This window comes from Nycticebus coucang, chromosome 8 (genome assembly GCF_027406575.1).
Source record: "Nycticebus coucang isolate mNycCou1 chromosome 8, mNycCou1.pri, whole genome shotgun sequence".
NCBI lineage: Eukaryota > Metazoa > Chordata > Mammalia > Primates > Lorisidae > Nycticebus > Nycticebus coucang.
In genome coordinates, this window is record NC_069787.1 from 98,617,609 (window position 1) to 98,643,666 (window position 26,058).

At 53.0% G+C, this 26,058-nt stretch overlaps 1 protein-coding gene across 3 annotated transcripts in view; it reads left to right on the forward strand.

Annotated features, from left to right (window-relative positions):
- Window positions 1–25,262, forward strand: part of PRKCD (protein kinase C delta) — a 33,825-nt gene extending 8,563 nt beyond the window's left edge. Inside the window, exons 2-19 of one of the 3 annotated variants that reach the window (XM_053600873.1) lie at window positions 10,128–10,190; window positions 10,471–10,593; window positions 11,802–12,001; window positions 13,285–13,345; window positions 13,487–13,649; window positions 13,745–13,776; window positions 15,210–15,295; window positions 15,508–15,637; window positions 16,576–16,676; window positions 18,293–18,389; window positions 18,613–18,713; window positions 18,879–19,052; window positions 19,377–19,468; window positions 20,060–20,122; window positions 21,382–21,520; window positions 21,713–21,901; window positions 22,533–22,661; window positions 24,592–25,262. In XM_053600873.1, coding sequence (XP_053456848.1) covers window positions 10,479–10,593; window positions 11,802–12,001; window positions 13,285–13,345; window positions 13,487–13,649; window positions 13,745–13,776; window positions 15,210–15,295; window positions 15,508–15,637; window positions 16,576–16,676; window positions 18,293–18,389; window positions 18,613–18,713; window positions 18,879–19,052; window positions 19,377–19,468; window positions 20,060–20,122; window positions 21,382–21,520; window positions 21,713–21,901; window positions 22,533–22,661; window positions 24,592–24,750 — 2,031 coding nt within the window. In that variant the 5' untranslated portion in view covers window positions 10,128–10,190; window positions 10,471–10,478 and the 3' untranslated portion in view covers window positions 24,751–25,262. The remainder of the gene's footprint in view (window positions 1–10,127; window positions 10,191–10,470; window positions 10,594–11,801; window positions 12,002–13,284; window positions 13,346–13,486; window positions 13,650–13,744; window positions 13,777–15,209; window positions 15,296–15,507; window positions 15,638–16,575; window positions 16,677–18,292; window positions 18,390–18,612; window positions 18,714–18,878; window positions 19,053–19,376; window positions 19,469–20,059; window positions 20,123–21,381; window positions 21,521–21,712; window positions 21,902–22,532; window positions 22,662–24,591) is intronic. The other 2 variants (XM_053600871.1, XM_053600872.1) reach the window with 2 other exon arrangements.
- Window positions 25,263–26,058: the final 796 nt, after the last annotated feature.

Sequence of the window (26,058 nt, forward strand, 5' to 3'; positions counted from 1 at the left end):
TGTGAGTGATGGAAAGGAGCCATTGTGTGTGGTGGGGCAGGAGCAGGAGGGCGGAACAGCATGCACTGAGGCTCCTAATGGGGAAGGAACTGGCCGTTGAGGGAACTGAAAAGAGGTCAGTTTGGCTGTGGCACAGGACTGAAGGGAGGGCAGCCACAGAGGTCAGGGAGGTAATGGGGCAGGTTGTGTGGGGCAGGCCAGGGGGAGGAGTCTGGGCTTATCAGAGAGGCAGTGGGAGACACTGGTGGGGTGGGCGGTGGTGACAAGATCTGCTTTACTTTATCAAAAACCCTGTCTGGTGACTAGGACAGAGGAACCGTGGAGCCAGAGGAGAGGCTAGGGAACAGTGAGCAGGCAGGTGCAGAGCCCAGGAACGTGGTGGTAGCCAGGACAGGGCAGGAGGTGGCAGAAGAGAGGGTGTGGAGACAGCCTGCACATGCAGAGGCTGGCAGTGTGGTGGTCTTGTCAGGGATGGAGGGGGCACCTGGCCCCAGCCACTGTGGGAGCCCTGGGGAGGGGAGCTCAGCAGACTGCCAAGGGCAGGTTTGAGCACCTGTAAGAGTCATCATGTGGGAAGGCAGGTGGGGCATGAGCCTAGAATCCAGAAGGGTCTGGGCCCTAGGATGAGAGTGAGAGTCTAAAGCAAGGGTCCTCAAACTTTAAACAGGGGGCCAATTCACTGTCGCTCAGACTGTTGGAGGGCCAGACTACAGTTTAAGAAAAAAACTATGAACAAATTCCTATGCACGCTGCACATATCTTATTTTGAAGTAAAAAACAAAATGGGAACAAATACAATCACACCGCCTCATGTGGCCCGTGGGCCACAGTTTGAGGACCCCTGGAAAGCCTGGGTGGGGAGGAGGTTGTTCAGCAGGCCTTCGCTGGGGAAGCTGGAGAGGCTCCAGGCACAGGGCTGGGAGGCTGTCTCTTGAAGGTCTCCCTCCTTCTAGGCAGAACAAGACTCCTAGGACAGGGTTGTGGTGGCTGAGCGGCTATTTTCACAACATCCTCGGAAGCTTTGGATCATGTCTATGGCCATGTTGGGTAAACAGGTAGAGCAGAGCAGCCAGCCGCCCAAGCTGAAGGCTAGATCGGATGTCTGGTGGTGTGGGCTGTGGGCCGGGGTGGTGGGTAGTGGGAGGATCTCAGGGTCCTCAAGTGTCGAGGTTGGAGAAACCTCAGAGGTCTCTGTTGTCAAGACAGGGAGTCTGGAGCCCTGAGAGGGGCAGCAGCTGGCCAGGCTCTGCTAGTGGCTTCAGGCTGCCTTCACTCAGCCCAGTCTCTTCCCAAAGCAGCAGGCCAGAACAAGGCACTCCACAGCTGGGTGGCTTAAGAGAGCCTCTTCTCCCACTGATCCAAGTAAATTTGGAGGTCTCTGTGGTTATCAGAGGCAGCTAAAGGGAGGTAGTAGGGCAGGTGGGGAGAGGGTCGGGTGTGAAGATGACAGTAGTGATGAGGATGATGGTGACAGCTTCCAGGTATTATCACTGGGCAGGACATAATCATTCCCATATTACAATATTACAGATGAGACTCCAGAACAGTCTGGTCCACTTCATAGGGCTTCTAGATCTGACCTAGACTTTTTTTGTGTGTGACAGAGCATCACTTTGTTGCCTTCGATAGAGTGCCATGGCATGGTCATGGCTCACAGCAACCTCAGAATCTTGGGTTCAGGTGATCCTTTTGCTTCAGCCTCCCAAGTAGCTGGGACTACAGGCAACCCCACAATGCCTGACTATTTTTAGAGATGGGGTCTCAGTCTTGCTCAGGCTGGTCTTCAACTCCTGAGCTCACGCAATCCACTCACCTCAGCCTCCTAGAGTGCTAGGCTTACAAGCATGAGCCACCGCTCCAGCCTCTAAACTAGACTTGTCCAGCCCACACCTAAGGCCCAAGCTTTCTGGTTCCCTCTGCTCACTGCCTGGTGGGATAGCACACCATGTGGGATGGTGCTGCCTCTTTTCCAGTTTTCTTAAGATCCCTGAATTGGAGAGGTATCATCTGGACCCTTCCCATCTCCTGGGGATGGACACCAGAAGGCTTAGGTGGTCATATTGCCTTCTCCCAAACACGAAACAATTGTTTTCTGTTGTAAGCAATCAGGAACATCTTGGGGACTCTCTGTGGGAATGAGAAGGGCTAAGCAGTGGAACCCATCTACTCTCCTCTTGATGGAGGAGCTGTTCCCACCTCCAAACACATGCCCTTGCCCCACTGGAGGCCAGGTGGCAGTTGTAGTACTAAGACCAGAGGCTCTCTCCCCCTTCCCCCATGTCTGCCCCAGTGGCTTTGTGGCTTTGGCTGCTTCGCTCAATCTTTCAGTTTCTGCCCTGTGAGCCTGGAGTTCATGGGGCTTATGTGTGTGGTGCCCCGCAGGGCTGTCCCCACGCACAGGTTCAAGCCCTCCCCCACTCTTGCACATCTGGCCTGTGACTGCCACCTGTGAACCTCAACATCATCCTCAGCCTTAGCTGACTTCCTTTTCAGGGCCCTACGGGAAGGCAGAGGCCTGCCCAGTGCTGTGCCTGACCAGCCCACTCCTCCCTTTACACACTTTGGACTTTACCCTGGACCAGAAGGGACTTTCGCCACCTCCCTCAGTGGGGAGGCCCAGCCTGGCCTGACACCCAGCTGCCTTTCCCGCCCCCTCCTCCTCTCCCCAGTCATTGTGCCTGGGGACTATGTGGAAAAAGCTGCATTTGGACTTTCTTGGTGTCAGACCCTCGTCAGGCATATGGGGTCCTTCTAGGCGTGTGTATTTCTATCTGCCTGGGGCATTTCTCCGGCTGTGTTATGGCTTGTGGCACCCCATGTGCGGGTGATGTGGATCCTGTGGGGTCCGTGTGGGCCTGGATGTCTGTTGACATGTGAGAGCCAGTGAGGGGGGATATGTTTCTGTGTGCTCCACTGAGTCATCACAGAAGTGTGTGTGTGCTATGGCTGCAATGTGTGTGTGTGTCCAGCTTCAAATGGGGCTCCCTTGTGTAACTGTGTTTGTGTTGACGGGTGTGCCTCTGTGTGCACACGTGTGTGGTTATTCTTGGAGAGACCCAGATGCACCCCCACCCTGGCCCCTCACAGAGGCCCCCTTGTCCTCACAGGGGCTGATTCTCTGGCTCCTTCATGAAGGAGCCTTTGTTTCTTTCTTAGGGATACCTGGAGCCCTCCCTCTGGCTGAGCCCTGGGCTTCCCAAATCCTAGGACTAGCTGAGACCTATGCCTGGGGTGGGCTGTTCCCTTGAGGAGGTCCTCTCTCACACTTGGTAGCAGGGCTGGGCTATGAGCCCATGACAGCCAAGGTTTCAAGTCCTGCCCCTTTGGTCCTTCCAGGCCCCTTGACCTGGTGGGTGGGGATATTCCTGCTGACCCCTCAGATTGAAGGCTACCCAGCCACTCTCACTCCCTACCACTCACTGGCTGGGCTTGAAGAGAACTGGGAAAGTCCTGGGGCTGGGCTAGGCCTATAGGGCCTGCAGCTCCCACCCTGTCATGTACTAAATCACATTGCTGTGTGTGTGTATTTTAGAGGGAAGAGAACCCCCATCTTTCATTGGATTCTTAGGATAGTGCAATGCCCTTTGCAATTGCAAAGGGTACAATTGTTAGTGGGTGCAGTGGCTCACCCTTGTAATCCCAGCACTCTGGGAGGCCGAGGTGGGTGGATTGCCTGAGCTCACAGGTAGGAGACCAGCCTGAGCCAGAACAAGAACCCTCGCCTCTAAAAATAGCCAGGCATTGTGGCAGGTGCCTGTAGTCCCAGCTACTCGGGAAGCTGAGGCAAGAATCGCTTGAACTCGATTAGTAGCTATAGTCCCAGCTACTTGGGAGAATTGCTTGAACCCAAGAGTTAGAGGTTGCTGTGAGCTATGACACGATGGCACCCTACCAAGGGTGACAAAGTGAGACTCTGTCTCACAAAAACAAAGAAGGTACAATTGTCCTTATTCCCGTGGGGTTCCTATGGGCTGGGCAGGGCCTGGCATTGGGATTTCTGAAATGCCCCCGGGAGCCAGGGATGAGGAGGCTGAGCTAGAGGTAGAGATGCCCCCTGGAAAACCCTAGGATCTCAGCGTGAGTAACCTCGGCTACCTGCACAGGTTACCTTCTTGGGAGGCAGGAGGATCCCTCAGGCTGGCCTTTAGAACTGCCGAGAAAGACACATGGGAATTCAGGAGAGGGACATTCTGACGGAACAGCACAGGCAAAAGCTCAGGGACTTTAAGTGAGACACATGTTCACAGAATAGCCAGAGGTGGGGATTGAGGCAGACGCAGGGCAGGTCCGGGGATGGGGAGCCTTGAAAGGCCTTGACCAGCTGAGGTCTGGGCTTTCTCCAAGGGTGGTGGGAGCCTAGGAAGTTGCAGGCTGGGAGAGGAATGGAGATGGGGAAGAACCAGGGGTGGTGACAGCTCAGAAGAGCTGCTGGGGAAGGAGAGGAAAGGCACTGTGCCGGGTGGTAGAGGGGACAAGCGACCTTGTCTGGGAGATGAGGTGCTAGTCCTGGGGAGGAGCAGGTATGGCTATGACCTGGGACCACGGATCTGGTTCTTGTCCTAGGACCGGATTGGATACATGGGAGCCAGGGCATGGGCCCTGGTGGAAGAGCCTTGAAGGATCTTGCTAGTCCCTCCCTCTCCACCTCCTGTTCCTCTTACTGAGCCCATTTCCTGGGTTGTGAAACCCCTGTGGCCTCCCAGGCTAACCACCACCTCCTGCCTGCCTGGGCTGGCAGTTACTTCAGGCCCAGCCCCCTTGCCCTGCCACAGCGCCGTCCCTGCTTTCTCCTGCCAATCATACTGCCTTCCTGCAGTGACCTCTGTCTCCCCCTCTGCCCCTTTGTTCACCCTCTCCAGGCGATGCAGGCTAAGTGAACTCCCTGCAGGCAGAGTCTACATTCCTGGGAGGGCCCCCACTTGGTATCTGCTACCCAGTCCTACCTGGCAGCAAGTGGCACCTTTCATGGGTAGGTGGCAGGTGTGTGAAGGAGAGGGCTGCATGAGGTGGTGTAGGAGGCATACCTTGCTTCCCATGAGTTTTGTTCAAGGGAGCCAGACCCCAGACCCACCAGGGGCTGCCGTGGTATTCCCTTGCCCTTGCTTTGACCAGCCTCAGCCTGCCACCTCGTGTTTCTCTCACAGACACAAGATGCTCCACACCCACACCCTCTCCCTGCAGCGTGATCAAGACCTCTCCTCTCCTGCTCCCATGGCCTGTGAGCAGCACTGAACCCAGCGAGAGGCTGGGGTGGAGGTGACTAGGCTGGGTCCTTGAGACAGGGGACCTTCACTGTGGGACCTTGGCTTCTGTTTCCTCCTCTGTTCAGTGAGCAGGTGGGCACGTCGGTCTCTAAAGACCTAACTTTTGTAGACATTTTGGTTTGTTGGGTTTTATTTTTTGACAAAACTGTTACCGAACAAGTTACACGTGATACAGAAAAACGAGAAAATGCACTCCTATTCCTGATGGTACCCCTCAGGCATGTCTCCTACTCCAGCCTTCACTGCTGGTACACACCGGCACTTGTCTGCCAGGGTCCACCTGCTGTGCCCCGGGAGCTCCAACCTCACGGTCACTGGTCACCCTCAGGCCTTGCCCACTGCCCTGTACTGGCTGGGAACAGGTTTCCATTTGCCCTGAGGCAGGTGACCCACCTGTTCTGGCCTGGCCTAGGTACCACCTTTCCTTACCTCTGGGCTGCTGGGCCAGGGCAGGGTGGGGAGCCTGGCCAGTAGGCCCTTATTCCCTGGGGCTTGGATCCCACGCAGGCAAGCCTTCTGCAGGTTTTAGGAACCTGAGGTTGGTTCAAGCAGCTAGGACAAGAGGGAAAGACAGCAGTTCAGAGGCATGTACCTCCTTCATTGTGCAAAGAGAGGGTTCCCCAGGGTCAGGCCTGGGACCACCCTGGGTGGATAGACTCTGATCAGCATAGGGGACTTGTCTTCTAGAGTCCTTACCTCCCTGCTTTCTCTGTCTTCGTGTGTGTGTGTGTGTGTGTGTGTGTGTGTGTGTGTGTACATGCGTAGGAATGTGGGCATGTGTGCCATTTCTGACACATTTATCTATCTTCACCTCTACTCCCTTATCCTATTCCTAATGTATCATATTAGAAAGGACATGAGTGGGCGGTGCCTGTGGCTCAAGGAGTAGGGCGCCGGTCCCATATGCCGGAGGTGGCGGGTTCAAACCCAGCCCCGGCCAAAAACCAAAAAAAAAAAAAAAGAAAGGACATGAGCTCTAACATCAGGCAGGGCAGGGTTCAAATCCTTCTACTACCGGGCGGCGCCTGTGGCTCAGTGAGTAGGGCGCCGGTCCCATATGCCGGAGGTGGCGGGTTCAAACCCAGCCCCGGCCAAAAACCACACAAAAAAAAAAAAAAAAATCCTTCTACTACCTAGTGGCTGTGTGACCTTGGGCAAGGCATTTAGCCTCTCTGAGCCTTGGTTTCTTCATCAGTAAAATGTCCACTTCCTGGACCTGTATAGGGATAAGGTAAGCTAATGCAATTATAAGGTTAATCTGTACATTGTCTGCCTCAGAAAAGAACTGTCCTACTTATAAGAAAGGGAGTGGAGATTCACACCTAGACCCTTTGATCCTGAATCCAGTGCTCTTTGCTTCATAGGGCTGCTTCTTCTGCAGGCTGGAGAAACAGGAGAATGGTTAGAAGCCTTCAGACAGCCTAGAAAGTGATTTCCATGGAGGCTGTGTGGGGTCCAGCCCCTGCCACCCCCATGGCCCTGCAGAGCAGTGATGATGCTGGGGCTGACTCTGGCCTTCCTCTGGGGCCTGTGGGCCTGGGCCTATTTGCCTGGGGGCTATAAATAGTCAGCACACCTTGCTTTTGTGCTGTTGCCTCCCCACCTCTTTTCCACTGCTGTTCAGATACTGTGAAGTAGGTGAGCGGACTCTGACTCCCTTATAGATAAGAAGGCTGTAGCCCATAGAGGTCCAGGGCCTCCCAAGTCACACAGCAATGGAAGAAGCCAGGGTCTGGGTAGTACAAGTGGGGAGAAGATGGCAGAACCTAGCCAGAGCCTGTGCCCTGGTTTTCCTTCTAGGAAGTTGGGGCTGGCTGACCTTAGGGTTACTGCCAGGTAACACCATGGTAGCCCACGAAGACCACGGGTCCCCCTGTCCTCATGGTACTGTGGCTTGGCTGTGCAGGTTTAGGGCTGGGGCCTGGGCCTGCTGTGGTTGTGGTTTTCCCTCTAGTGGCTTCTAGCTGTGAGCTGCAGCTGCTTTGAGTGTGACCTGAGAAAGCTGGCAGACAGTCTCTGGGGCTGGGTGTGGAGGGTGGTCCTGGGCTCTGCCTCAGCTGCCTGGGGCGTCTACAACCCCGTCTCCTCCATGCAGACCATCAGGGCTAGGCCTCAAGAGAATGAAGCTGGGAGGAAGACATAGCCAATAGGCATCTAGAGCTTCTGGTGCTCCAGAATGAGCTGCTGTCTGTTCTTGGTGGCTTGGTGTCCCTGTCTGAAAGGCAGGGTCCGTGCTTGCAGGCTGCCCAACAGGTGGAATGGATGGGGGAGGGGATGTGGGTGTGCTTTGTAAGCTGTGAAGGGAGATGCATAGTTGAGGGATGGGTGGTGTGAGTGAGAGGGGTAGTCGTGATAAGAGGGCCCCTCCCTGAGCCCCGCTGGGTTGTACCAGTCCTTATCCTTCAGGAGTTCTGAGTTCTCATCATGACAAGCCTGAGCCAAGAGAGAGGCTATGTTGGGGTCAGGGCCTTGCACCCAGGCAGCCTGGCCAGCATTTTGCCACCTGGGCTGCCTTGATCCTCTTTCTCCTCAGAGCCCCAGAACCCCTACAGCACACTTGCTCCTTTATCTCTGCCCACTGCCCCTCAGCCTGCATCCTCTGTGCAGTCAGCAGTCACTTCCTGCCCTGCCCGGGTCTCCAGCTTCTCCTGCTAGGAAGCATGAGGCTGAGCTGAGTCTGCTGGGCACAGGCCCTGGATGTGCAGGCACAGACCTACGGCAAGGGTGGACTGTGCACAGGCCCCGCTGCTGATTATTCCAGATCCCTGGGAACACTCACCCAGGTGCTTGATATCTTGGAACCCTTGACCAGGCAAGGCAGCAGGAGGAGCAAGACGTCTTATGAAAACCCAGACTCCTGTACATGCTGGAGACAAGACCCATGCAGCTTGCTTTTCATTCAACATTAACTGAGAGCTCACCGTGTGCCACTCACTATCACAGCCTGGCAGGCACACCTACTTCCACAGCTGCGTACAGTCACACTCGTGCAGACTCATTGTGTCCACATGTAACTTCACACACACCAGCATACATGCACACTCTAACCTGAGAAGAAGCCAGCAGCAGCCCTCCCTTCTGGCTGAGAGGTCATGGGCAGCTAGCCCAGCACCCAGCACTCATTGCCCACTTGCTGCTCTCAGGCTGAGGGCTTTGGGGCCTGGGTTCCGCTATGAGCTTGCATATGCATCCTCATTCCCACCGAGTAGGAGCCAGGCCTGAAGCTGTCTGGCCCACCTGGTGCCCCCTTTCTGCTCTGGCTGCTGGCCTCAGAGGACTGGCCAGGCCCACTGGGCTGGGCTGTAGGCTGAGGTCAGTGTTTATTATGAGCTCATCTGAGCTAGGAGCTTCCAGCAGATCCAGCCTCTGCTCTGGCCACCAGGAGCTACATGGAGCCATCTTGGGGGCTGTTGTGTGTGCACAGGTGTGTGGGTGAGGATGTGTGCCTGAGTCTGGCCCTGAGTGCTGGCTTATGTTCAGGATGGAGTGAGTGCACGTGTATGCATACAAACACCAGTGAGGGTTCATTCAACCATGGTTATGGAGCACTCTCATGTAGGACCCAAGCCAGGAGCCAGTGTCCACATAGGTGTCTGCACACCAGAGTGTCCCTCATGAGTGACAACCTAAAGAGTCCCTTAGGGTCACCCACTAGAGTGACCCTTGACATGGGGGGGATATAGGAGCTGCACTGTGTGAATGTTCCCCTGTCTGAAAGGTGGGGGTGTTCATCTTGTCTACCTGAGTAGTTTTTTTGTTTGTCTTTTTTTCAGTCTAATGTGAGGGCACAAACAACTAGGTTACAATATTTGTACGTGTTAGGTAGAGTGTCTCTTGTAGTTATGTCCTGCACCAAAAGGTGTGCCGATACCCTTACACTGTGCCTATTAAGTGGGAGCACACCAATCCCCTACCCTCTGCCCCCTCCTACCTCCGTCATTCCCATTACCACCAACTTGAATTGAGTTTTCCTTCTATATGGAGCATGTATTAGATTGTCGACTGGCTTCATATTAGTATTGAGTACATTGGGTATTTGCTTTTCCATTCTTGTGATACTTTACTAAGGATGTGTTTTTGGCTTGGTGCCTATAGCTCAGCGGCTAGGGCACCTGCCACATACACCTGAGCTGGAGGGTTCGAACCCAGCCCAAGCCTGCCAAACAACAATGACAACTACAACCAAAAAAAAGCCAGATGTTGTGGTGGGTACCTGTAATCCCAGCTACTTGGGAGGCTGAGGTAAGAGAATTGCTTAAGCCCAAGAGTTTGAGGTTGCTGTGAGCTGTGACACCATAGCACTCTATTGAGGGTGACAAAGTGAGACTCTGTCTCAAAAAAAAAAAAAATGTATTTCAACTGCATACCTGAGTACTTAATTGCAAAAGCCCCAAACTTTAAAAACCAAGAAAGAGGGTGGCACCTGTGGCTCAGTGGGTAGGGCGCCAGCCCCATATACCAATGGTGTGGCAGGTTCAAACCCAGCCCCAGCCAAACTGCAACAAAAAAATAGCCGGGTGTTATGGCGGGTGCCTGTAGTCCCAGTTACTTGGGAGGCTGAGGCAAGAGAATCGCTTAAGCCCAAGAGTTTGAAGTTGCTGTGAGCTGTGATGCCATGGCACTCTTCCCAGGGCAACAGCTCGAGACTCTGTCTCAAAAGAAAAGAAAAGAAGAAGAAGAAGGGTTGAGTGGGTCAGGGTGAAGGGAGGAGCGGACGCTGTCCTATCCCCCTTATGGGTGATGACTGGCACTGGGGTGCAGAGCTCAGCACATGTTAGGTATCTGGTATGGAGTAGGTGCTCGGCAGTTGGGTCCTGAGAGAGATGCTGAGTGACTTCTCAGGTGACTGTCTTTGGTTCACAGACATAAATGCCTCCAGGGCCCAGGCAGGTTTGGGAGAGAAGTACCAAAAGCACACTGACCCAGGTAGTTTTATGGGACAGCTGTCCCAGCACCGGCTGGCTATTGCCCAGCCAGCCCAATATTGTATCTTCCAGTTTTACCAGCAATGCCACAAATCTAGACTTAATAAAACTTCTTAATTTTTAACTTTAGCATTTAGGACTAGGGCATTTATGTACTATGTGGGCCAAACCTGGTGGTGTGAGAGCCCTGGGGGAGTGGGTCCCGGAGCATCTCCTGTGGCTGTCCTTGCTGGTCCTGCCACCTGCCTCGCCTCACCCCTCTGTGTACAACCCTGCTGCAGGCCCCGCCATGGCACCATTCTTACGCATCGCCTTCAATTCCTATGAGCTGGGTACCCTGCAGGCCGACAACGAGGCGAGCCAGCCCTTCTGTGCTGTAAAGATGAAGGAAGCACTCAGCACAGGTAGGGCTGGAGGCTGGACTTGGCAAAGGGTGGGAGGCACTGGGGGATCTTACCCTGTCCACTGGAATCTCTCAAGGTGCCTTCTCTTCCTCGTCCTTGACTCTCTGCCCCAGCCAGCTGTGGACCCAGGAAAACAGAGCCCACAGAGGCTCTGTAAGGACTCAAACACTGGCTAAATGGAGCCATCCCTAGAGCTTCAGGCTTCCGGCTCCTCCACTGATGTTTCTACCCCAAAATTTCCACATGTTCATGTGGGCCAGGCCCTGTGTTGGGCCCCAAGGATACTGTCATGCTCCAGAATGACCTGACTTTGTCCTCATGGGGCTCACAGTCAGGTGGGGCAGCCAGACACATCACAAAGCAGTGAGTCCTGTGACAAGGAAGTCGAGAGAAGGCACCTCCGAGCCAGGGTCATGGAAGACGTCCTGGGGGAGGCAGATGCCTCACACTATTCCCTCTTGCTGCCTCTGTCACCTGATGAAGTCCTACTTGTCCCTTAGGTCTCAGATGAGCTTTCCCTTCCTCCAGGAAGTCTTTCCTGATCCTTAGGCTGGGTCAGGCCACTTGACCACAAGTAGGTCTAGAACTACCAGCCTTTCCCTCCTCAGTGTTGTCACAGGTGTGACTTAACAGGTTACCTGAGGTATTAGTTGGTTCATCCTCCACCCAGGACTATGGATCCAGGAGGGTGGGCACTGGACGTAACTTTTCTTTCAGCTGTGGTTCTTGCTTCTGATATTGTGGCCGGCGTGTGAGGGCCTCAGCATGTCTTCACTGAGCGGATGCATGAGGAAGGGTGACATTTACGTGGAGATGGAGCAAGTGGGTCATAGGAAGGGGGAACAGCAGGGGCAAAGGCCTGGAGGTAGGACCTAGCAGTGCACCCTGGAGGCAGTTCTGTGTTTGGGAGCTGTGGTCCCCTACACCCAGGCTGCAGACTAGTACCCACTATGGTTTGTTAGGTGCACCTGGGCTTGGACCTCCACCGCCGCCTCCCCTTTCCCCCTTCCATCTGTGGAAAAGTCATCTGTGAAATTAGACCCTAGTGCTAAAAAGGTTGGGACTGCTGTTCTGGAAGACACTAGGGAGTCACAGCAAACTCTCAGGGCAGGAGAGGCAGGCAGATACTTTCAGGGTCAAAGGCTATGGAGGTCTAGGGAGGAACAGAGGAGCTCTAGCCTGACTTCACCTGCCCGGCCCCATTGCAGAGCGCGGCAAGACGCTGGTACAGAAGAAGCCTACCATGTATCCCGAGTGGAAGTCGACATTTGATGCCCACATCTACGAGGGCCGAGTCATCCAGATTGTCCTGATGAGGGCAGCTGAGGAGCCAGTGTCTGAGGTGACCGTGGGCGTGTCTGTGCTGGCCGAGCGCTGCAAGAAGAACAATGGCAAGGCCGAGTTCTGGGTGAGGGGCACACAAGCCCTAGTCCAAGGTAGTGCATGCATGTGTGGGGTCCAGTCACAGCTGTGGGTGCTGGGCCCTGCGCTGGCCACAGGCCGGCTCTGCAACTGACACAGCCTGGGTTTGGATCCTGTTTCTGCATCTGTAAAAGGAGGATCTAGGGGTCAGATGAAATGAACAACTAGGTGTAAAGGGCTTATTGCAGAACTTGACACACAGTAGGTACTAAGGAGAACTATCTTCCTTACTGCAACTACATTTTCCCTTTGATTTCTGAAAAGGCAGGTAAAACTATTCGAACTGCATGGAAGCATGTGTCCCTGCCCCCACACCAGGCCACCAGGCCCCCCTTCTCAGAGCTCTGCAGTCATTGTTCTAGTTCTTTTTGGAATCCTCAAAGATATTCCAGACCAAGGCAGGCATTGGACAACACTACCAGCAGAGAGATGAGGGGAAGGCCGGCAATCCCATATACTCACCTGCTAAAATGGAGACTCTATACTTGCAGTGTCCACCTGGCTGTGTGTTCTGGGCAGCCACAGGAGGCTAGCATTGGCAGAATTCCCCTGGGGTGATGTGGGATGTGACCAAGATGTCTCCACCCAAAAAGGGCCTATGACCGCTGGAGGCTCTGGTCAGCCTATAGCAAGGAGTGAAGGGGCCAGGATGGGAAAGAGGTTGACAGGGCTACACCAACCTTTGGCCAGTCCAGCAGAGACACAGAGGGGCCCAGGGCTGTTCTCTCTCTCTCCACTCCCCCGAGAGAGGATATCAGTCAACAGTTCTGGGGCTTGGGGGAGGCAAGGGGAATAGAGGCTTGGATCCTGCCCTTAAGACTATCTTATCTGTATGAGGAGCTCCCAACACAGAAACAGTGTGGGAATGTTAGGATAAGTGTGTCTGTGTCTCTCTGTGCACGTGGGGGTAGGGTGCCTCCACTCTTAAGATCCTTACTAAGGGGGCAGCAGGGACTGGGGGTGGGGAGTTTCCCTTCCCACTCTGTTCCCGGGCCCCGTGGCCAACCTGGGCGTGGGCTGGATCCTTTCACTTCCCCAAATGTAATAATACCCGTGGGTACAGGGTGCAGGGCGGGGCTCAGGGGCGGGGCCCTGCCCACACTGGGCAGGCAGGTGTCTGGCTAGGCTTGGTGGGGCTCCCTTAGGCTTGGTGGGGCTCCCTTGGCCTCGGGGGACCAACCATGGGGGCGGGTTCTGAGTCTGGCCTGGCCCAGGCCCGCCCTCAGTGACCTTATTGTCCCCCTCCCCCGCCACCCTGGCTCCCAACAGCTGGACCTGCAGCCTCAGGCCAAGGTGTTGATGTCTGTGCAGTACTTCCTGGAGGACGGGGGTAAGACCACCCAGCTGGGCTGAGAATGGAGGGCTCCCCTGCCAGATTCAGAGCCCAGAGCCCACACCAAGGTTTAGAGAAGCAGCCCTCCCCCTTCAGCAATCTGACCAGGACCACCCTTCACCTCTCCATGACCCCTAGATTGCAAGCAGTCTATGCGCAGTGAAGACGAGGCCAAGTTCCCAACAATGAACCGCCGTGGAGCCATCAAGCAGGCCAAAATCCACTACATCAAGAACCATGAGTTCATCGCCACCTTCTTTGGGCAGCCCACCTTCTGTTCTGTGTGCAAAGAATTTGTCTGGTGAGGGCTGGCTTTGCCTGCCAGTGGTAGAGGGTAGGGAGGGACCCCATCCTGGGGCTCTCCCTCATGCCCCCTACCTTGGATTTGCTTTTCAGGGGTCTCAACAAGCAAGGCTACAAATGCAGGCGTAAGTGTCTTCGCAGCCTGTGTATATACATGTGTGTACCTGCAGGCGCCACTGCCTGCGTGCATGCACAGAAAATCCTGTGTCTTTGGATTGGGCAGCGCGGGGCTGGCATGTCTGGACAAGGGTTCCATGTATTTGAGTGTGTGCATGTGGGCTTTTCCTCATCGAAGTCTGTGTATACAGCGTGTTTGGTGAGTGCTGAGGCTAGCTAGCTGCTGCTCACAAAAGCCGGTACTGAGCATCCCTTTCCAGCTCTGTGTTTGGCGAACGTAAAGTTGATAGCCTCAAATGGGCATGGTACAGTTATTTTCATAGAAACCAGCCAAAGTTGCACATCAGGACTCTTTTCTCAGGAGAGGCATTTATGAGACATTTGCTGGTACACCTCTGGCTACATGTATTCTGTATCGCTGGGACACAGATGGGAGCACACTGTCTCTGTGAGGGTGCACGCAAGAGGCCTTGTGGGCTGGCACTAAGGGCACAGCCTTTGGAGCCAGACTGCCTGAGTTTTAATTCCAGCTCTACCACCCTCTAGCTGCAGGGCCTTCAGCAAGTTACTTAACCTGGTTGGGTGCCCGAAACTCAGTGGTTAGGTCACTGGCCATACGCTCTGGGGCTGATGGGTTTGAACCCGGCCCAGGGCCTGCTAAGCAAACAAAAAAAAAAAAAGGTAGCCAGGGATTATGGCAGGCACCTGTAGTCCCAGCTACTTGGAAGGCTGAGGCAAGAGCCCAAGATCTTGAGGTTGCTGTGAGCTATGATGCCATGGCACTCTACCGAGGACAACAAAGTGAGACTCTGTCTCAAAAATAAAAAAAGTTACTTAACCTCTCCATGCCTCAGTTTCCTTATCTGTAGCTAAGAATAATAGGGTCATTATGAAGATGAAATGGGGTTAAATATGTAAAGCTGCATTTGAAGTGCCTGTCACATGGAAAGCTCTCAATATAAGAAGTCTCTTGTCCTTATTACACATGCCTCCTGTGTGTGTAGAGGTCTTTGTGTTGGGGTGTGTCTATGTGCATGTGTGAGAGAGGACGAGCTTAGATGTTTGGGGGCCTGGGATACAGAAAAGGGAATGAGGGGGCTCTCTTATCCCCAGTTCTCCCCCTTCAGTGCCCCTGGCTCCCTCACATCTACCCATCTCCCTGCCCACTTGGACCCCTTGAGCCTTCCCTAGTTTCTGAGACCCTGTAGATTGTCCTGTCCTCCCTGTCCCATGCTCTCTGGGCCACTCCTTCAAGGGCTGACAGGAGGGGGGAAAAATCAAGCACTGGGCTGGAGGCCTCCTTCATGGGGTGAGTGTGTGGGTGGTCAGGGAGAACGGTGGCTTTGTGTAGAGGGCTGGACTAGGCCAGTGGGTGCCAGCTCACAGACTCTGCCCTTCCTCGTTCCTTCCCATCCCCCTCCTGGGCCTGCGCCTCTTCAAGAATGCAATGCTGCCATCCACAAGAAATGCATCGACAAGATCATTGGCCGGTGCACGGGCACTGCAGCCAACAGCCGGGACACCCTAGTGAGGCCGGGCCCTGCAGCCCCGGGGGGCTTGGCCAGGTGGGAGGGATCTGACTTCTGGAGCCTTCCCTGTGGGGCGGCCCCATTCCCATTTTTCTTACTCCTTCCTTGCCTCCCCTGTGGGATCTTGCCTGCATGGGGGTGGGGGAGAACTAGGGGTTGAAGAAGGGACTGGAGTTGGCACATGACCCTTAATCTCTGATATCCCCCCAGTTCCAGAAAGAACGCTTCAAAATCGACATGCCGCACCGGTTCAAGGTTCACAACTACATGAGCCCAACCTTCTGTGACCACTGTGGCAGCCTGCTCTGGGGACTGGTGAAGCAGGGACAAAAGTGTGAAGGTACGTGTGGCTCCTGGGCTGGGGAGGGGCACTCCTGCCCATAAACTCCAGCAGCTTCTCTTGCCTACCCTCCCTCACATTTTACCTTTCTAGAGACAGGGGACCTTAAAGTTGAAGGAACCTCCTTTGGGGATTTGTTGTAGGCAGGGCCTCAGTGGCACCTTCTCACTAGTCTGACTGGCTCTGCTATTTACTTGCTGTGACCAGGCAGGTGGCTCCACCCCTCTGAGCTGTGTCCTCAAGTATAAAATGGGGGTAGAAGTAGGACCTGGGGAGTCACCCTACCGGGCAAGAGGGAGGATGTTTACGCCAAGCCTAGCCCAGTGCATTCCAGCAGGCTCCTAGCCGAGGTTTCTCTCCAGCCTCCCCTGGCTTCACCTTGGGAAATAAGAGTCTCCCCAGAGAAAAAAGCCTAAGTTGTCCCAGGCATTCTTTGAAGTGTTTAGAATTAGATCTCTCATCTGCTTTTTTCCTTTTTCTTTGTTTCTTTGTCACCCTCGGTAGAATGCTGTGGCTCACAGCTCACAGCAACCTCAAACTCTTGGGTTTGAACAATCCTCTTGCCTCAGCCTCCTGAGTAGCTGGGACTATAGAATGCCCAGCACAACACCTGGCTAGCTTTTCTATTTTTAGTAGAGACAGGATCTTGCCCTTGCTCAGGCTGGTCTCTAACTCCTGAGCACAAGTAAGTCCACCTCCTCGGCCTCAGAGAGCTAGGATGATAGGGGTGAGCTGCCACGCCCATCCCCTTTTTCTTCTTTAAATCATGAAATATTAGAAGTGCTCATGATGGCTTCAGATTCATTTTTTCTTAAAGACAGGAAACCCAGCAGACCCCTCAAAGCCCTTCTTTTTCCTGCTCTCCTGCCCTTTCCTCTACCCCTGCCTGCCCTTGGCTGAGCCCTGAGACTGACAGCCCTGCTTCTCCCTCACCCCAGACTGTGGCATGAACGTGCACCATAAATGCCAGGAGAAGGTGGCCAACCTCTGTGGCATCAACCAGAAGCTCTTGGCGGAGGCCTTAAACCAAGTCACCCAGGTGGGCAGGCACCATGGGGAACAGGGCAGTGGAGTCAAGGGACAACAGGGTCGGGGGGTAGCCACTCCTGGGGAACCACCGGGAGGCATTTAGACCCAGGACCCCATTTCCGGAGGATCCAATTTATGAATTTAAGCAGCAGAGGGAGGTGGGCTTGTTCTTGTGAGAAATTATTCAAGCAGTTCTTTACTTGAGGGTGAACCTGGGGAACTGAAGAGTTGGATGTTGGAACACTGTGAACTGAGACGTTGGGGTGTGGGTGTTTGGGTGTAGGTGAGCCTTGAGGGATGCCATGAAACTTTATGGTAAAATTCTCATAATAGCCCATAGCTCAGTGGGTAGGGCACCAGCCACATACATCAGGGCTGGCGTGTTCAAACCTGGCCCAGGCTTGCTAAACAACAATGACAACTGTAACAAAAAGAATAGCCGAACGTTGTGGTGGGTGCCTGTAGTCCCAGCTACTTGGGAGGCTGACGCAAGAGAATCACTTAAACCCAAGAGTCTGAGGTTGCTGGGAACTGCGATGCCACGGCATTCTACCTAGGGCAATAACTTAAGACCCTGTCTCAAAAAAAAAAAAAAAAAAAAAAAAGAAATGAAGTTAACACAAATAAAAAACTATTGAGTGAATAGCCAAGCGTTGTGGTGGGTGCCTGTTATCCCAGCTACTTGGGAGGCTGAGGCAAGAAAATCACTTAAGCCCACGAGTTTGAGGTTGCTGTGAGCTGTGATGCCATGGCAACATAGTGAGGCTCTGTCTTAAAAAAAAACAAACAAGGGAAAAACAGACTACTGTCCATAATGTGAGTGGGCCTCATCTAATCAGCTAAAAGGCTTAATGGAACAAAGGCTGATCTCCTATTAGCAATAAAGAAATTCTAGGGTGGTGCCTATGGCTCAGTCAGTAAGGCACCGGCCCCATATACTGAGGGTGGCGGGTTCAAACCCGGCCTCGGCCAAACTGCAACCAAAAAATGGCCGGGCGTTGTGGCGGGCACCTATAGTCCCAGCTACTCGGGAGGCTGAGGCAAGAGAATCGCCTTAAGCCCAGGAGTTGGAGGTTGCTGTGAGCTGTGTGAGACCACGGCACTCTATTGAGGGCCATAAAGTGAGACTCTGTCTCTACAAAAAAAAAAAAAAAAAGAAAAGAAATTCTAGGGCGGTACCTGTGGCTCAGTAAGTAGGGCGCCAGTAGGGTGGTGGGTTCAAGCCCGACCCTGGCCAAACTGCAACAAAAAAATAGCCAGGCATTGTGGCAGGCCATTTGGGAGGCTGAGACAAGAGAATGGCCTAAGCCCAGGAGCTGGAGGTGACACCACGGCACTCTGCCGAGGACAACAAAGTGAGACTCTGCCTCAAAAAAAAAAGAACAAAAAAAACTATTGAGTGATTGATTGGGAAGGTGAGATTCAATTCACAAAATTTCTGTTTGTAAACATCACTTTCCAGACTCTCCCTGTGCTGTGGGGGGCAGTATGTGTGTGTGTGTGCTTGCACACTGCCCTGCTGGGGGCTTGGGCTGGGCTCATCAGTATTGAGGATGGAGTTAGGGCTAGGGCTCTTGTCTCTGAACCGTTTGTGACTGTGGAATGTTTATCTGGTCCCCTCTCCAGAGAACCTCACGGAAAGCAGAATCAGCATCTTCTGAGCTTGTTGGCATATACCAGGGTTTTGAGAAGAAGCCAGGAATCTCTGGTGATGATTCCCTAGGTGAAACTGACCCCATTTCCAACTTTAAAGTGCCTCTACCCACCAGGGCACAGATTGGGGCCTGTCCTCCCTCCTGTTGTCAGGTCACACCAGAAAGGAGGCATTACCCATTGGTAGCAAGTCTCTCCCTTTCCTCACCCCTCACCCCAATCCATCCCTGGGCCCCAGAGGAGGGCAGTTGTGCAGACCGAGACCCAAGTCTGAGGCGTCATCTCTTGGGCAGACAATGGGACCTACGGCAAGATCTGGGAAGGCAGATCTGACAAGTGCAAGATCAATAACTTCACCTTCCACAAGGTCCTGGGCAAAGGCAGCTTTGGGAAGGTGAGGGGCCTGAGGCCCTGGGGCTGCACAAGGGGCCGTGGCTTGGGAACCTCTGGGGCACCTGCTTCCCTCTCCACCCTGGCTGGGTGGCAGAAGCCGGCAGTCTGGGTAGGGTTGAGACCTTTGCCTGTTCTCCCCTGTTCAGCATCCCTGCCTCCCCATCAGGTGCTGCTCGCGGAGATGAAGAGCAACGGACAGTACTTTGCTATCAAGACCCTGAAGAAGGATGTGGTTCTAATTGATGACGACGTGGAGTGTACCATGGTGGAGAAGCGAGTGCTGGCGCTTGCTGGGGAGAATCCCTTTCTCACTCACCTCATCTGCACCTTCCAGACCAAGGTATCTTGGCCTTCCACTGTAGTTGCTTAAGTAGCACAGCCATGCGCCACAGTCCTCTTGAGGCAGATGCTGGGTCTCCCCCTCAGGCCCATGGGGTAGGGCCCTGTCTCCTTCCTCTTCAGGCCTCCCAAGACAGGACCTCTTCTTCTTCCCAAGACTGCCTAAAACAGGGCCCTATCTCTCCCACCCATGGCTCCCAGGGCAGAGTTGGTCCCCTCAGCCAGGGCCCTACCTCATGCTTTCTGTTGGGCCTTGGCCCAGTGGCCCCAGCAAGGGAGCCTGCTGCCTGTCCCTCTGCCCTTCCTCACCATGTTGCCACCCTAGGACCACCTGTTCTTCGTGATGGAGTTCCTCAATGGAGGGGACCTGATGTTCCACATCCAGGACAAAGGCCGCTTTGAGCTCTACCGTGCCACGTATGTGAGGCCCAGTGTGTGGGAAGGGACATTGGCTCAGAACCCGTCTGCCCCCCACTTCTTCCTTCTCCCTGGAGAAGCCAGCATGGGCTAGAGCTGGGGTTGAGGAGATTTAGGGGTAGCCTGGGCCATCCTCACCACACAGGAAGCCACGGGTAGTAATCAAGCTCAAGCTGAGGGTATAGCACCAACATGCTAGGTCCTGTCCCTTCTAGGCCTCAGCCAGAGAAACGTCAAAGATGGTGCTTCGGTGTGTGGTCACCAGACTTGCATTGTGATGCTGTTCCCCATTTGTATGCCCTTCCCAAATTGAGGGGGGTATGTGTGCGTGTGCGTGTGCACGTTCGTGTGTATATATATGCATATCTGTGTAAAGGCAAATGCTCTCAGGACAGAGCATTGACTATTTGGAGCTTTCTTGCCTGGGCTGCCAGCCTCCACTTGCTGATACAAGATGTGCTTGGTGGGGCCCATGTTGTCCTGGGAGTTATTTGCAGCATTTCCTGCCACTGGGGGTAGTGGCAAGGGCCCTAGGAGAATCAGAGACTAGTCAGCAGAAATCCCAGGACACATTCTCTCTCCTTCACCCAGGTTTTATGCAGCTGAGATAATCTGTGGACTGCAGTTTCTGCACAGCAAGGGGATCATTTACAGGTGCAGGGGATGGGGTGGTAGGGGGCTCTCGGGAGGGGAGACTCAAACCCTATCATATCCTTTGAAATGTTCCCAGTGGGCCCTGGCCTGGCTCTAGCTCCAGCTCACACAAGAGTTTGTGAAGTCAGTCTTTAACTGGGTATTGGCTTAAACCTCCTAGTCTGGTGCTAGAATTTCTTGTGGCCCCTCAGCTGAGGCTGGCACAGCTCCAGGAACTGGGGACTCACTGCCCATATTTGACACCATTGGCAAGGAGGGCAGCACCAACTGGTACGGTGTCTCCCTTCCTTGAAGCCACCAGTCTTACTCAGAAGCCCCATCTGAACAATCTAAGCTTCCACCAGAGGAGAAGGGTTCCATAGATCCTCATCCAATAAATGGGGCCCCAAACTATGGTGGAGTACTATACACCTGCAAAAGGTGTACTGAGATGGGAAGATGCCAAGATATGTGTAGTCAAGTGGAAAGCCAACCCTCAGGAGTGTAGGTATCACATAGCAGCGTTCAGGTTCTGTAGGTGGAGGTGAGCTGCACATTGCTTATCTCTGCTCAGAATCACTCTAAGGAAAGCCTGGCTACTGAGCCTAGTGGAAGATGGACTTTGCACTGTTTGCCTATTTCTAGTACTTGTTTCCATGTGAACAAATTATCTACTCACACAACTAATTACATAAATATGGACATGGTCCCTGCCCTTGTGGAGTCAGACAACCTGAGGCTGGGACCACTTCTGCTGCTGGCCAGCTAGAGGACCCTAAGCAAGTGACTTTGCCTCTCTCTGAGCAGTGTTTGAGCTCCAGGGAGCAGGATGGTATGTGCCCAGCATCCAGCAAGGCACAGTAGGAGGTGCCTTGAAGGAGGCACCTGTTCCTAGCACCTATTTCTCCTTCTGCTTCTCTTTCTATTCCCCATTCTTTTGTCCCCTGGGGAACAGGGGGTAAAAACTGAGAGTCCTGGACTTACAGGCTGAAAATGAGGACATAGCGCAGCGGTTCTCAACCTGTGGGGCACGACCCCTTTGTAACAATGAAAATACATCCTGCATATCAGATATTTACATTACGATTCATAACAGTAGCCAAATTACAGTTATGGAGTAGCAACGAAAATAATTTTATGGTTGGGGGTCACCACAGCATGAGGAACTATATTAAAGGGTCGCAGCATTAGGAAGGTTGAGAACCACTGCCATAGAGGGTGGGACTGGAGAGGAGAGAAATTGGTCTCTGGTGACCCTTTTTCCTGTTCCCTGTCTTCAGGGACCTCAAATTGGACAATGTGATGCTGGATCTGGATGGTCACATCAAGATTGCCGACTTTGGGATGTGCAAAGAGAACATATTTGGGGAGAACCTGGCCAGCACCTTCTGTGGCACCCCTGACTATATCGCTCCTGAGGTGAGCAGACACCCTCCATGCCTCCTAGGCAGACATCTTGCCTCAATATGGTGGGGCCAGAGAAGGATTCCCAGGAGCAATGATGTTTGAGTCAACACCCAGAGGCTGGGGAGGGCTGACTGGGGCATGTGCTCAGGGGTCCTTCTCAGCCCCAGCACCCCAGCTTCTGCTGACCTGCTGCTCGCGCCCCAGATCCTACAGGGCCTGAAGTACTCATTCTCTGTGGACTGGTGGTCCTTTGGGGTCCTTCTCTATGAAATGCTCATTGGTCAGTCCCCATTCCATGGTGATGATGAGGATGAACTCTTCGAGTCCATACGTGTGGACACGCCACACTATCCCCGCTGGATCACCAAGGAGTCCAAGGACATCCTGGAGAAGGTGGGGCATCTTGGGCTGGGAGTGGGCTGGGCCAGAGCAGAGCTGGTAGACACTGGGCAGCGGGAATGCTACAGCTTCCTGTCTCTGGAAGAACAGCCTCACTGCTACCCCAGCCCTGACATATTGGGGGTACTGCTTTCTCACATGTTCCCAGAACTGCTGAGTCCTGTGCATGGAATTAGCCTGACAAGTGACTAAGGGCTCAGAGTCAGGAGACTCTGGCTCTGCCCATCACTATCCAGTGACCTTAAGCAGGTCGCTTAACCTCTCTAAGTTTGTCTCTGGGTTTATCTCATCTACAAAATGGAGTTATGAAAGAAACTGCCTCACAGAGTTGTTGGGAGCCTCACAGAGTTGTTGGGAAGAAAGTAGAAACACAATCCTTAGTTCTATGCCAGCCGGATAGTAAATACTCAATGAATGGGCACTGCTGGGACGAGGCCCACCATCTGAGTCCCAGATGCCCCAGTCTAGGGCCTGTTGTCTTGGAGGACCTCCCCTTAGCTGCTCCAGGAGCTGTACTGTGGGGTTGGAGCAGGCCTGCTCTGCACCCCGGGCCTGCTGGGGATTTGTGGAAGCTCCGGTTTCCCACAGTCCTCAGGCACTAACCAGAGTCCCTGCTGGGTTGCAGCTATTTGAAAGGGACCCAAACAAGAGGCTGGGAGTGACAGGAAACATCAGAATCCACCCCTTCTTCAAGACCATCAACTGGACTTTGCTGGAAAAGCGGAAGATAGAGCCACCCTTCAAGCCCAAAGTGGTATGTGATCCCTGCCCTTGTACTGCCTTCTGGTGGGCTTTTCCTCCCCTGCCCCCTTACCCCCACCCCTTTCGCACCCTTTCCTCCCCTCCCTTCTTCCAGAAAACCTGCTTCCCTGAGCTCCCCTGGCATGTTCTGTCCCAGCCTCTGCCCTTGTATTCTCATCCTGTCTCTCCTCACAGCCAGCCCTTCAGCAAACATTGGGGATTAGGCATCCAGCCCCTTTTTAACATACATCCTCTAGCAACCAGTGTGAGGATATATTTGGGGAATCAGAATTCAGGTTTCATTCCCTCTCTCCGCCATCAATCCAGTCCATTTCCCGAGTCTAGTTGGGTGCAGAGCACTGTGCCAGGCTACACAGCCAAGAGGAGACACAGTCCCAGAGCTGGAGGAGCCCCTGGCTAGTTGGAGAGATAAGAAACTTGCATACTGATGACAATTTGTAGTACAACAGTATAAGAGATGTCACAGACCATCTATGATAAGTTGCTACCGAGAGGGTCTGTGAGCAGGAGGCCAGATGCAGAGAATGAGGTGGGTCTGAGATGGTCTGAGAAGCCCCCTTAGAAGAAATGGACTTGAGCAGGACTGGAGACACTAGTCTAGGCAGAGAGCAGCTGGGTGATTGCAGGCGGGGATGATTTGCACAAAGACCCAGACTTTACAGCGACCACCAAGAAGCTAGTGTGAGAGGAGAGGCAGGTTGGGGCCTCTAAGAAGTTGGGACTGTGTGGCCCTCTGTGACCACAGTTCTTTCCTCCCACTCTCTTTCTCTCCTTTGCTTCCCCTCCTCCGCCAGGACACACTGTTCCCCCTGGGCAGCCTGTTGTATAACATGTCCCGCATTTGTGCTTTGAGGCTATAGAGCACTTCCCCTATCCCAGGGATCTCAAACCCGGACACCTCCTGTCCTGGGCATGTAACCAGCTAGGTCAGCTGCAAGGAAATCACACAGCTTGCTTTCCATCTTTGGGTCTGATGGGAGAGATTTCTTTCTCTATGCTAAGAAATACAGGGCAGGTCAGTGGGAATGGCAAGCTGCCCAAGGGGCTTCTTAGCACCAAGAGTTGCCATGGCAGGAAGTGGACCCAGTGCTGCTCTAATCTGCCATTTTTTAAAAAAGAAAAGCCAGAAATCTAGATTTTTGTGTCACATTACCCAGTTTTAAAATATTGGCTCAAGGGCAGCGCCTGTGGCTCAAGGAGTAGGGTGCCGGTCCCATATGCCGGAGGTGGCGGGTTCAAACCTACCCACGGCCAAAAACCACAAAAAAAAAAAAAAAAATATTGGCTCAAATTGCATTAAAACCCAATGCGAGCCAAAATGATTGTACCTGCAGCTCAGTTTGGCCTCAAAGCCACCACCTTGAAGTTTCCCTCTGTTACTATTTCATCATATCCTCAGGAGCAGGGAATCAGCAAACTTTTTCTGTTATAGTAAATATTTTGGACTTTATAGGCCAGATGATCTCAAAGCAGCCATAGATAATATGTCAACAAATGGGCATGGTTGTGTACTAATAAAACTTTATTTATAGACACCAAACTTAGAATTTCACTTAATTTTCATATCATAAAATATTACTCTTTTCAAAAATTTTCAAACCATTTAAAAATGTGGAGGCCATTCTTAGCTTGTGCGCCCCACAGAAACAGACGTCAGATGAGATTTGGCCCATAGGCTGTGGTTTACTGTCCCTGCTTGGGAGGGTGTCCAGAGATCCCTGCTTCCTTTCTTCATCCTTTTCTATGGGGAAACAACATCTATCTTCCAGTGGAGATCTTCTCATTCCTCGGGAGAAGATCCCTTTCCTGTTTTGAATAAGGATGGCTCTGGCCTGGCCCAGCCCCACAATCCTGGGAAACTGGGAGCCTCTGGAGGCCCACTCCTTAGGTTCTGTTCACCCACCCCTGCCCTCTGCTCACAGAAGTCCCTCAAAGACTACAGCAACTTTGACCAGGAGTTCCTGAATGAGAAGCCACGCCTCTCCTTCAGTGACAAGACCCTCATCGACTCCATGGACCAGTCTGCATTTGAAGGCTTCTCCTTTGTAAACCCCAAATTTGAGCGTCTACTAGAAGTTTGAGGTTCCCAGACATGGCCCCCAGCCCACCTTGGGTAGAGCAGGCCGGGCCCTACCCTCCATCTGCACCTGCCCACTCCCCAGGATAAGCAACAGTGTCATTGTGGTGATGTCTGCTGCTGCTACCCTCCCCTGCCCCCCAGAGGGGCCTCAGCTCCTGTCCGGCTGGGTTTTTATGGTACTTCCTCTGTGAACTGTGTGTGAATTTGCTTTCCTCTGCTGTCAGAGGGAAATTGTAAATCCTGTGTTTCATTACTTGAATGTAGTTATCTATTGAAAACATATATTATATATATATATATATACACACACACATACATACATACACACACACACATATATATAATAGGCTGTATATATTGCTCAGTGGAAAAAAAATGTGGGGCACTGGTGATGTGTCCATCTTAAAAAAAAAAAATATATATATATATATATAGAAAAAAAGGAGCGTAATCTGTTTGAACTACTAAGTTCTTTTATTTGTGTATCAATAAATACTGAATGGTACCAACCTGGCTGCTGGGACGTTTGTCCTAGGAAGCTGGTGGTGGCTGCTCTCATGTGGCAACTCGGGCAGCTCTGGCCCTGAAGCTAAGTGAGCTGGGCCTTCATGCAAATATGTTTGTATTTATGGGTTTCCTCTGACTCTCAAACTCTGGGCCTAGAGCAGAAGCCTTTTCCGGTGCTGCAGGCAGCCCTGGAGTGTCTGTGGGGTGATGGGACCAAGTGCACCTGTCTAGAGAGTGAGGGGCCAGTCTGCAAGGCAGGAAAAGTGGAAGAGGTGAGCAAAGGCTTAGAATAGCGGTTCTCAACCTGTGGGGCACGACCCCTTTGTAACAATGAAAATACATCCTGAATATCAGATATTTACATTACGATTCATAACAGTAGCCAAATTACAATTATGGAGTAGCAAAGAAAATAATTTTATGGTTGGGGGTCACCACAACACGAGGAACTGTATTAAAGGGTCGTGGCATTGGGAGGCATTAGGAAGGTTGAGAACCACTGGTTTAGAGGCTGGCCCCAGACTAGGCAAGAGGCTAAGGAAGCAGAAGGAAATACAGCTCAGATTTTGGGCGTATCTGGATTTGAATCCCAGAGTAGCCAAAAGATGGGGGTATGTCACTTAATCATTTTAAGCCTCAGTTTCCTCATCTGTAACATGGAGACAAGACAAGGAGATGATAGATGGAACTCTACATCACATTACTATTCATCCCAGTTTTTGCCACAGAGGAGTCTGTATCTTGGTTCTAGAATCTATTTCACAGGAGCCCTTGCCTACCCAGGGGAGGAAGGTGGGCAGGG